An 11935-nucleotide genomic window follows, 5' to 3' on the forward strand; every position below is an offset into this window, starting at 1 on the left:
GTTGTTATCCTCTATTGATTCAATCTCAGTTTCCATTGCCTTTCTCCATTTGTCATGTTGGATAGCATCTTCAAACTTCTCTGGATCCTCATCTGACAAGAACAGCGCAACTAGTTCTTCTCCATCATCTTCCATGATAAGACCCCTCCCATCAACCACGTAATCTTTCATCCAGACTGGTCTTAGTTTGCTTCTTCCTGCTCTGCTTGTGTCTGATCTTTCTTCTGGTGTAGAGACAGTTCTTTCTCCATCAGACTCAGTGTTATCTCCTTCTTCTGTCTCTTCGTTAGTTGCTGGTGCTGTCACCAGGTTCTCATCCTGATTCCTCTCTTCCTCTTCTTCAGCTTCTCCACATTCGACAAATTTGTCTTCATCAATGTTATCTTCCCAGTTCCACCGCGTTTCTTCGTCAAACCTCACGTCTTTGCTTATTATGATCCTCTTCCCAATAGGATCATAAAGTCTGTAAGCCTTCGACTCCTTGCTTACACCAAACATGACACATCTCACACTTTTCTCATCCAGCTTCACACGCTTCTCATAAGGTATAAGCGCATAAGCCACACAGCCAAACACACGGAGATGCTCTACAGACGGCTTGTGCTTACTCCACTTCTCACTTGGCGTCACTTCTCCCAATATCTTCGTTGGACTTCTGTTAAGTATATGGACAGCATACTGTGTTGCTTCTGTCCAATACTTGATCGGCACCTTCATACCAAACAGCATGCACCTGACCATATTCAGAATGCTTCTATTCTTCCTCTCTGCCACGCCGTTCTGCTGAGGCGTGTATGCGGCTGTCAGCTGTCGTTTGATGTCGTGCTCCACACAATAGTCCTGAAACGCCTTTGAATTGTATTCTCCACCTCTGTCGGTTCTTAGACAGACGAGCAGCTCACCACTCTCCCTCTCAGCGGCATTTTTGAACTCCTTGAAAGTTCTAAGTGCCTCTGATTTCTCTGCTAGAAAGAAGCTCCAACACTTTCGGCTAAACTCATCAATGAAATTGATTATGTACCTCTTGCCGCTTTCAGATGTGGGTGATATTGGCCCGCAGATGTCACTGTGAACTAGCTCCAGTCGTTGTGTTGCTCTCCATAGACTCTTCTTTGGTATCTTTTCTCTGATCTGCTTCCCCTTCATACACACCTCACATACTGTCCCGTTGGTGTTGATCTTTGGTAGACCTTCCACCATCGCCTTTTCTGCTAGTGTTAGCAAACTGTTGTGGTTCAAATGTCCGAAGCGTTTGTGCCAAGTTTCCTCCATTGTCTCCATCGTATTCTGAACTTGGTTTGCCTCCAACGCTTCCTTAGGCTCCCTGACAATAGCAGTTACTACAAACATCCTGTTTGTGGTCATCAGAGAATGCATGATCAGTCTCCGTTGTTGTTTGTGCCAGATCTCACACGTATCTCCTTCAATTATAATCCTCAACCCCTTCTGTTGCAACTGACCGACAGACAGTAGATTGTTCTTCAAGCCAGGCACAAAGTATACTGCAGTGATCACTTGAGTAGTACCATTGATCTCCAATCTTAGGTTACCTCTTCCCTCAACTTGCATTCGCCTATCATCTCCAAGCTTTACTTGTTGTCTGAACCATATTTTTACTAAAATTGTACTTACCTGGTCAAGGAGATCGACCATCTTTTTACGGATCGATCGATTGTTGAGCATGTGGTCGATCTGAAAATACTCTGCAGTTTAATTAAATATCTAAAATATTTATTCCAACACTCAACAGATAGTTTTGCTAAATATGATAACTAGGTAGCCAACAAAATTAATTTAAATAGTAAAAAATAAAAATAAATTTTAATTATGACATGCATCTTAACATTTATATAAATATATATCATAACCTAAATATAAATAATTTAACAACTTAAATTAGAAAAAATAAAAATTCCGGGCGTAGTCCGGGTTAATCTCTAGTATTAGAGAAAGCTTCCCATTGGTCAATTTGAAGAACACAAGGATCAAAGTTATCTACCGTTGGATTAACTTGATCCAACGGATGTAAATTAACTGACTTTTTCTCATTCCTCCTCACCTTCTACGAATCTTATCCTCCTTTCTCTCTGTATCGCACTATCTCTCTCTCAAAATCTTATCCTCCTATCTCTCTGTACACAATGAACAACAAATCAACAAAGACTGAGAGAAGAAGAAGCAATCTCACTATCTCTATGTCACTATATCTCTCGCACAAGAAGAAGGAGATGTCACGAAGAAGCAGAGATGGAGAGGGAGCTTCGGTGTGGCTCTACCTCATCTCGTCGCCACCTCTCTCCATTTCGTCTCCGGTCATCAAGTTCTTCTCAGCCTCTCTTTGCCATGAACCTCGCCGGTCAAGCTCTCTCTATCTCTCTGATTTTGTATTGTTTTTGGTAAAGTAAGGTGGCTGGTGAGGAGAGGTGTGAAACTCTTTGTAAACTGAAAGTACTTTTCTTATAGAATGAAGGCAACATAAGAGTTGCTTAAATAACAAAACGTACAGATACTCCCGACAGTTTTGGTAAAGTCTTAACCACTTCTTATAGTAGAGGAAGACTTATTCAAATAACTTAAAGCAGAAAATAATTCAAAACTACCAACTAAAGACTCTACCAACTAAAGACTCGATCTTTTATTTATTAAGGTGGTGGTCGCGAGCTTGAAGACAGGTACAACGTCGTGGTGTGGGGGTGTTGCAAGCCGAAGACTGGTCAATGGAGAGTAAAGACGAAGCTTCATGGTCGTTCCCGTCGGAGTTATCAGCCAGGAACGGGGAGAGCTGAGAAAGAGTGAAGACAAGGACTGGAGCTAAGGGTCACCGGAGAGCATGGCGGCGGCGGTTTGATAACGATCTCTTTGTCGGTTCTCTAGGGCTTCTTTAGTTTTTCGGTTTAATTGTCTGGTTTCTTATTTTATCTGATTGTATCTGGTTAACCACCATTCCCGGTTTGGGACAAAAATTAATACTACTAATTTGTTTTAAAAAATTACTAATAGTAATAATTTTTTTTTTTTTTTAATTTTTTATTTGGCATGTAGTCGTGAAAATAGTGGCAAAATCAGTCAGTAATTTGTAGCAATTCAGTAGTAAAATTTAGTGACAATTTAGCAACTGATCTGCGACTGGTTAAATCAGTCACTAAACAATCGTTATTTAGCGACTGAATTGCGACTGTTTTATTTATCAGTCGTAAAACAGTCGTAAATTTTTGTTTAGCGACTGATTACCTACTGTTTTTGCGGTCGGGAAAAACATGTTTTCTTGTAGTGTCCGCTTTACTTATTTGTCTATTTTAGCAACTGTCATCATAGGTGAGGATGATAAAAAGGAGCTTCGCTTAAACTTTCTCGTATGGTTTTCGACTTGCCCAAATTTGAGAAATATTCGTGGGGGAGAGAGGCTTTCAAGCGGTTGATTGCTTCAGTGAAGCGTGTAAACTTGAATGCTAACTCATACACACTAGATGGATTTGTTCAGACGCTTCAAGTATGGGCTTACAATGTCGTCCCAAGCCTCGGAGCAAAGATTGGACGTCCATCAAACATTGACGGTCCTCCTATTCTGAAGTTTAAAGGTCTAAAAGGAACAAATAACATTGATATCAATCTCGTCTCAGTTGCTGATACGGTATGCGAAAAGCCCAGGTGTTTTTTGTTGGAGTTATTCATTTTAATTTGTCTTGAAAAAGTAATAATTCTGTTTTTTTTTGTTTGAATTTGTAGGATAACATCAGGAATGTTTTTATCAATCAGGAATGTTTCGGATGATAAAGTTGTCGACAAGAAGATTGACGCTCTCCTACAAGCCATATGCAAAGAAGGAGGTCTGGGACTTGTGACTTGGGTAGAGCATGGCACAAAAAACATCCAAATGGAAAAGAACACTGGAGAAGAAGTTAGAGGAGAAGCTGAAGAAGAAAACGAAAAAAAATGATGATAAGGAAACATCAAGGAAACGAAAAATAAAAGTGAGGATAGATAGCACGAAGAAACTGAAAGCACCAGAGTCGAGTGTTTCTGATAGTTCTATCGAGCACACTGAAGCATTACACATGAAAGCAAAACTTGAGCAACAAGCAAAAAAGGTAGAAACATTGGAGTCTAAATTAGAAGAGATGGGAAAACAGCTTCAGAGCTTTGAGACAATGAAATTAAGGGTTGACCTTTTGGAGAATGAATTTATGCTACTAAAAGAGAAGTCAAAGACTAATGAGGTAATTATTATTATTTCTAGGGGAGCTTTCTAGTATTCAACACGATGCATTTTTGGTGACCGATTATTTTTTGAAAAAGTACTGTTTACTAGCTAACGTGTGTCATTTTAATACATAGATGTTCAAAGTACCACAACTTAAAGATGAAGACATATCTACAGACAAAATGTTTGCTAAGAAGGCTGTAAGAGACAGAATGGTCGAATCCGATGATGAGAGCACAGTGGATGGATATCCGATGTTGAACACTCAGAATACGCAGCCTCAAAAATCATCGCCTCCAAAGATAATTCAGCCCACTGCTTCTATTGCAGAAAAGTTTATCCAGAGAAAAGTTGGGCAAACGTTAAAGGTTATGGGAGTTGACCAGCCTAAAGTTGGGAGAGAAAAGAGCACAAGGGTAAAGAATTTGGGACCAGCTCTACAGACACCATTTAGAGGTATCCTACCAAATTTAGATAACAACAAACAAGATAACCAGCTAAACATTATGAGGGGACGTGGATATGATCCCTTTGCACCAGTGGATATGCAAAAGGTTAAGATTCTGGATGATTGGTTGCAGTTAGACGAGTAAGTTATTTGTTTCCTAACTTTTATGGTAGTGGTGCAATAACAAGTGTTATCGTTACTCATATATCAATGTTTTTCTTTCATGCAGGGAATATCCAATAGGCTCTCAAAACAATGGTGTAGAATTCTTTAAAATTCTCCGAACTCCTCAAAACTGGCTTAATGAAGAGGTTATTGTTGCATGCATGTGATTTTTTACGTTATCTTCATGTTCAAGCAACATTTTAATTTCTCATAAAACTTGTTCTTATTTGGCAAATCTTTTTGTAACATCATATAAATAGTGCCATGAACTTGCTGCGTTTGAGATTTATGAAGAATCCAAAAACTTTCAGAAGTGACAGGATTGTTTTTACAGATACTTATTTCACCGTCGTGTGGACCCGAAGTTATAATGAGTTTTTATCAGCGCAAGATCTGCCTATTTTCCCCAATGGAGCACATGATTATTGTTCTGGAAAACTACCAGCATTTGCAGGGACTGGGAAAAAGTGGATGATCGACGTTGATTATATTACGGTGTTCTCTTTGTCAATAACAACCACTGGGTAGCGATTTATATTTCTATTCCTAACCGTTGTTTTGAAGTCTTTGACTGTGGGCTTAAAGTAGTACAAATGAGCAGATCGTCAAAGCAGTTAAGCCATTCGCTCATATGCTACCGCACTTACTTCGAGCTTCAGCTCCACCATCAGAAAGGCCAAAGATGAGTGTCGAACAATATAAGATTCGAAGACCACGGCAAGGGATTCCTCAAATGCTGAAAACAGGTGATTGTGGAATTTATGCAATAAAGTTCGTTGAGTGTCATGCACTAGGTTCTGAGTTTAGGACACCTATATCTGATGAAAATATCAAGATGGTTAGAGAAAAGCTTGCCGCAGAAATATTCGAGGAGACTGAACAAGATGGTCGCCTAGTTTCAAACCCGCTCCCGTTTCAATCAAGCGATCGTGAGTTGTTATATCCGTATTGAAGTTGCATTCTTAATTTATTGTTTATGCATTGTACGCTTATATGACTTTTCACTTGGACTTCATTTTTTTTATTGTTTTGACTCATATGGTTTATGGGTTTGCAACTTTCGAAATCCTGCAATTTCTTTAAAATTATTGGCTCATATGTTTGGTGACTCATGTGTTTAGTGACTCATATGGTTATGGGTTTGCACTTTCGAGACTGCATTTTTCATATTATTATTCTGAACATTCTGCTGAGTCATAATTTGCAACTTTCATATTATTTTGGCTTTTCAAATTTCGTAAGTATACAAAAACTAGTCATAATTTGGAAAAAAACAAGAATCTGAAAATAAAGTATAATACCAAGCTCAATATAAATAAGAATCTGCAAAATCATGTATAATTATTTAAAACAAGCTCAATATAAAGTAAGAAGCTGCAAAACCAAGTATGATCAGAATTTTGAAATTAACTATGTATCTAAAATGCTGAATCGTAAATGCTTCTCAGCCACCTTTGCAAGTGGCACGATTATGTCTAGCTTGCTTACATTCTGAGCTTGTGTACAGCTTGCACAACTTTTGGGTTGGTGGTTCATTGTAAACCTTCTCGATTTTCATCTTTTTCAACTGTGGTTGTTTGCCCATCACTCTTTCAAGTGCAGAAAGATATCTCGACTTCTTTGGCCTACCTAGTCCACGTTTTACATCTGGTGGGAGACATTTTTTCATTGGTAAATCTGCATGAGGTTGCGACTCAACATCCACCGGATTAACGGACTCCACATACGCACCGGACAAGTTACTTTTTGTGTAGTACGGATGTACTAGAGTTTGTAAATGTAGATTTGGTCGCTTACCAGCAGAAGCAAGAGCATGTTCACATGGTATCTTATCAATATCATATTTACGGCAAGTACTCTTCTGTTACAAATACAAAACAAGTTATGCAAATTACTACAAAACTAATATACTTTTGAGTAATAAAATAACAATTATGAGACCGTAAATTGTACCTCTCGTATGTCCACGACACAATCAAGTGCACCACCAGTTACATGGCTACGATATGCGTTTATGTGTTGCACAGTGAGAGTATTACCAATCTTGCATCTATACGTCAAAGTTCGTTCAACCCTTGGCGTGAATAATGTTTGTAGTGACATAGCATGTTCTCGTCGTTCCATAAACCATCTTGAAATCACCTTACGCACTTCGTCCAGAAAAAATGCAATAGGATACTCGCGAGCGTCTTTGAGAACCTTATTGATAGACTCAGCAATATTGCTTGTCATTATATCATACCTATCTCCTTGAAAAATTGCACGAGACCACAAACGAACATCAGCCTTCTCCAAATATGCAGCAATGGCAGGGTTTTCTCTTCGAATCTCATCAAATAACGCAATGAACTCAGAAACCCTGTACACCTTTGCAGCCTTTTAAACCAAATTTAGTGTATTGGAGTCTTTGTATTTTTTTAGAAGATTCTGATGCAGATGATAGTTACATATTCCTCGATGAGCTAGTGTGAATACCTTTCTAACTGATTTTCGAATGGATTTGTGTCTATCAGAAATTATTGCCAAGTCTTCTCGGTCCCCATAAACCAAACGCAGCTGATTTAGGAACCACTCCCATGAAACATGATTTTCTGAATCAACAATCCTGAAAGCTAGAGGAAATATCCCACCATTTACATCTTGTGAAGCGGCAACGAGCATAACACCTTTGAATTTTCCTTTCAAATGAGCTCCATCCACAACTATCACATTTCTTATAAATTGGAAACCAGTGATACATGCACCAAATGCAATGAATAAGTACCTAAATCTGTCTTCCTCATCGCAAACAAGTTTCGTAATTGTACCTGGATTAGCCGCCTCGATCTTTTGAAAATAGAAAGGAAAATACTCGTACCCGCTCTCCCATGTGCCTCTCTCTAGCTCACGTGCATGTACTAAGGCTTTGTATGCCTTCCAATAATCAATATCAATACCATACATAGCCTTCATGACATCCATAATGTGAATCGGTCTAATCCCAAGACCAACTTTCCCAAATTTTCCCAAATACAACTCTCCAATACATTTTGATGTAGCTTGTCGATGACGAGAACACCTATTTGTAGCAGGGCACGTATGAATGTCAATGTACTTTCGAACTTTAAACTCATAAGATGCTTTCATTACTGATGCACGAATCTTCCAAGAACAACCAGCAACAAAGCATTTCAGTACCAGCAAAGTTTTTGTGGGCTTATACGTTGTATAATCAAAATTCTGAAATATCGTGATCATACGCAACTTATTTTGTAACTCTGCCTTGGTACTAAATATTTGCCTCACGCTGATACGCTCCAGAATCTGCAAAATATTTTGTATACCTTCTAAGCCACCAACCATTTGATTTTCAGTTTCTCCGTTAAAAGACATATCTGAATCAAATCCAAAGCTACCATCTCTAGAACCACGACTTATTTCATCTTCAAAAATTTCTTCAAAAGTACTACTTTGAATCTCATCTTCCCCATTTACATATGGTATACCACTTTGTGCCTCGTCTTCCCCAGACCTATCAAGGGTACCACTTTTTTCTGTATCATTGCTACCTCCATCAAGAGTACCACTTTTTTCTTCATATTCACAAGTTTTATTTAAATTGCTACTCATTTCCTCAACTACGTACCTGCAAAATAAATGTCTATAGAGTATTAGCTAGTCTACTAATAATATGTAGATATAATATAAATCTACCAACTGATATCTAGTCTACTAAAACAAATAGATATAATATAAATTTGCCGATTGATATTCTAGTCTACCAAAAGATGTAGACATCATGCAAGTCAACAAAGCATGTAGACTTTATGCAAGTCTATTAATACTTCAAGGACAAAATACAAGTCTACAAAATTAACATGTTAAGTCTGCTATATCGTGTGGACTTAATGTTAATCCACCGATTATCAGCAGACAACATACCAATCAAGCATACAGTGTATGTCGATCATCAGTAGACATAGAACTAATCTACGGATTATGAATGTCATGTCTGCAGAAACATGTAGTTATTACGTAAGTCTACCAAATTCACATGTAGAGTCTGCCATACACATGTAGATATTTTGCTTATCTGCCGACTATAAGAAGACAACAAACTAATCTACGGGTTTCAAATTTCATGTCTGTAAAATCATGTAGACAATATGTAGCCATTACACAAGTCTACCAAATGCATATATAAAGTCTGTTATGCATGTGTAGACTTTATACTAATCTACCTACTATAAGCAGACAACAAACTAGTCTATAGGTTTCGAATTTCATATCTGTAAAATCATGTAGACACTATGTATCCATCACACAAGTCTACCAAATTCACTTGTAAAGCCTGCTATACATGTGTAGACGTTATGCTAATCTACCTATTATGAGCAGACAAGTGGTTGCAGAAAATAATATGTCTGGCAGTTTGGATATTCATGTCTATCATCTAATTCAGTGAGCAGTCGCAGACAAAGTACAAGTCTACCGAAAATTTCTAGTCTACTTTGAACGGCTTTTGGTTCGAAGTTTCTAGTCTACCAAAATTTGATAGGCTTTACACTCTTTTCATCTTCTACATATATAAGGTTTACACATGAGATGTCAAAAAAAGTTCACACATATTACCTTGATTTTGATAGATGTTCAATCCTGGAATTCCTTTTGTACGTTTCTAAAGTAAATAGGTCTACAAAAAATTTGGCAATATTAGAAACAAAACATAAACAGTGATCTATGAATGATATTATAAATACTAGAACTGATATAATAATGGTCATAGAATTTTACTAACCTCTCGGTGAGTCTAAACTTTTGCTTTGATGAAAAAATTGTTTTAGTTTAAATGATGTCTCAGAAAGATGAAGGTGTAACAATGGTGATTTTTCAAAAAAGTTATTCTTTATTTTTACAGATACGTTTTCCTTTGATGAAAAAAACAATCAATGTTGTTTTTAATGTTATATCCATCTTTAGCATTATTGTTAATTAATTAGATTCGAATTTTGATCAATTTATTTAAGGAAATTAAGTATTCTTTTAATTTTATATGGTAGAATCAAGAAAATAAATTATGTACTTAAGGGTAATATAGTAAAAGTTTCTTAATAAAATCTTGAAAATTTTATAGAAGTTATTTTAGCTATTTTCTATATTTTTAAGGTTATTGTAACAAATGTCCCTATGATTTTTGTATTCATTTTGATATTAAACTTATGTTATTAGTGAAACATTTTTAAATGGTTGTTATTATGGAACCAAACAATATTTTTTAAGAACTGCCCCCCTTTTATGTTAAGCAACACTGTCTTTGTATTAACCCAAAAACAAAATCTAAAGAACAAAAACAAAAACAGAGATGAGGAATATTAACAGACATTAGCTAAGGTCTTGGCTCTATATATATTTCAAAGGAGTGAAGAAAACTTTTCATCTGCTGATTTCATCTGTTTTGAAGATGGAAAGTCCTTGGCAGAAGAATCATCATGAGTTGATGATGATGGTGATGGTGATGATGCATCATCAATGTATTCTGCAAGTTTTCTCTTGTTAGAATGGCTTAAGGTTTTGCAATCCTCTGCTTCATTTCTCATTATAAGTTCTTTTATTCGCTTTACATCAGCTAGTTTCACCGGTTTTAACAGAAAATCCTCTGCTCCTTCTCTCAGACATCTGAAACGAAAAACAAGATAAGCCACATAGGTTAGATCATAGTGAGACAAAAAATGATCTACTTTGTATTATTACACATTTACAGAAACACTTACTGTTCTATACGAGGTAAGATGTTCTCGGATGACATAATCACAACTGGTATTTCTCTGAAGACGGAAGATTCCTACACATATCAATGGAATTTGTATGAGCATTAGAAAAGATTTATTTAAAGAGTTTTCTCAGATTGATAAAATCAAAACATATTATTATTATTACCTTAATCTTCTTGAGAAGATCATATCCTGTTAGTCCTGGCATTGAGTAATCCGTCACTATCAAATTCACCTTCAAATCCTGTTATAAGAAATATCACACAGGATTGTTTATGAAACACTTCAACAAAAATCAGATCTTAACTATTACCAAAACAATTAATAAATAAGGTCTTGTATTTTTTTTTTTGTAAAAATATAAATAAGGTCTTGTTATTATTATTTTCCTGACAAGAAGAAAAGAGCAAAAGTTGCAAGGGTCTATCCTTAGTTAGAGGATCTATCAGTAACCAAACAGATTTGTAAAGAGAGCTACCTTAAGACCAGAAGCTCCTTTGTCTCCATCTAAGCCAAGGTACTGCAAAGCCCTAGCCCCACTCTCTACAGTAGTCACTGAAACAACAAATAAGATTTTTATTTAGGCAAAGAACGACACCCACACATCAGAGAAGGGAAAACATAGAGAGAGTGAGACTCATATTGTTATATACCTTTACAGGCTGAGATTCTCAGCAATCTCTCAATGACTTTACGATCCACAATACTATCATCGACGGCAAGAACATGTAACTCTGGTGAAGTAACTGACATATCTCCACCGGATGGGATCTCCATCCTCATGACGTCACCAACTGCCATTGTTAACTCAGAAAAGAGATGAAGACTGGTTGTAATAAAACGAAGAGGAAGCTTTGGATTAAAGGGAAAGAAAAATCTCAGAAATCAATGTGATGTGATGGAGTAAGAAGAAGTAGAAAGAAAAGTTAGGTTAGGTGACATAAATATAAAGAGGTGGGGTTGGAGTAGAGAGATTCGGAAAGATCGGATTTTGCTGGTGAGATCTTTGAAGAGGAAACAAAATCTTACATTGGGTCAAGTGTGATGTTGTGTGTTGGAACTTGTCAGATTTTTTAAATATGTTTTGTAGTAATAATATTTTTGTGTCTGAAGGTCAAAATCTTTGGGCACCGAATCTTTTTTAAGATTTCGAACATCTTTGTTTGGTCTGTTTCTTTCAATCCGACAGCGACTACTCGCTCATGACGTGGAACTTTCCTTCTTCTTTTAGTAATTATCTCTATTTTTCGTTATAGACCAGTCGACTAAAATAATCACCGATAATCGTTTTAAATCCTTTTCGTTTATTTTTATTTAGTCCCCTATATATTTTTTTTTTTTGACTGATAGTCCCCTAGTTAGACCAATTGA

The 11935-nt window shown here is 36.7% G+C and overlaps 3 protein-coding genes across 5 annotated transcripts; 1 reads left to right on the forward strand and 2 right to left on the reverse strand.

Moving 5' to 3' along the window:
- Positions 1 to 1916: 1916 nt before the first annotated feature.
- On the forward strand, positions 1917 to 5842 carry LOC106296155. Of its 3 annotated transcripts, XM_013732224.1 has the most exons (7): positions 1936 to 2423; positions 2648 to 3631; positions 3727 to 4217; positions 4336 to 4790; positions 4879 to 4960; positions 5149 to 5338; positions 5416 to 5842. In XM_013732224.1, the coding sequence occupies exons 3-6, from the start codon at positions 3855 to 3857 to the stop codon at positions 5287 to 5289; spliced, it is 1041 nt and encodes a 346-aa protein (XP_013587678.1). In that variant the 5' UTR covers positions 1936 to 2423; positions 2648 to 3631; positions 3727 to 3854; the 3' UTR covers positions 5290 to 5338; positions 5416 to 5842. The 3 variants fall into 3 exon arrangements, with proteins under 3 accessions (XP_013587679.1, XP_013587678.1, XP_013587677.1); XM_013732225.1 differs by having other exon boundaries at positions 1917 to 2356; positions 5149 to 5842; XM_013732223.1 differs by having other exon boundaries at positions 5149 to 5842.
- Positions 5843 to 6258: 416 nt separating this feature from the next.
- LOC106344451 lies at positions 6259 to 8423 on the reverse strand. Its single transcript, XM_013783828.1, has 3 exons — positions 7290 to 8423; positions 6768 to 7190; positions 6259 to 6675 (listed from the first exon to the last, which is right to left on the reverse strand). The coding sequence occupies exons 1-3, from the start codon at positions 8421 to 8423 to the stop codon at positions 6259 to 6261; spliced, it is 1974 nt and encodes a 657-aa protein (XP_013639282.1).
- A 1595-nt stretch (positions 8424 to 10018) lies between these two features.
- Positions 10019 to 11580, reverse strand: LOC106296156 (two-component response regulator ARR7-like). The gene is made up of 5 exons (XM_013732226.1): positions 11218 to 11580; positions 11043 to 11119; positions 10731 to 10808; positions 10565 to 10635; positions 10019 to 10469 (listed from the first exon to the last, which is right to left on the reverse strand). The coding sequence occupies exons 1-5, from the start codon at positions 11363 to 11365 to the stop codon at positions 10205 to 10207; spliced, it is 639 nt and encodes a 212-aa protein (XP_013587680.1). The 5' UTR covers positions 11366 to 11580; the 3' UTR covers positions 10019 to 10204.
- Positions 11581 to 11935: the final 355 nt, after the last annotated feature.

Source organism: Brassica oleracea, chromosome C5, assembly GCF_000695525.1.
Source record: "Brassica oleracea var. oleracea cultivar TO1000 chromosome C5, BOL, whole genome shotgun sequence".
Taxonomy (NCBI): Eukaryota; Viridiplantae; Streptophyta; class Magnoliopsida; order Brassicales; family Brassicaceae; genus Brassica; species Brassica oleracea.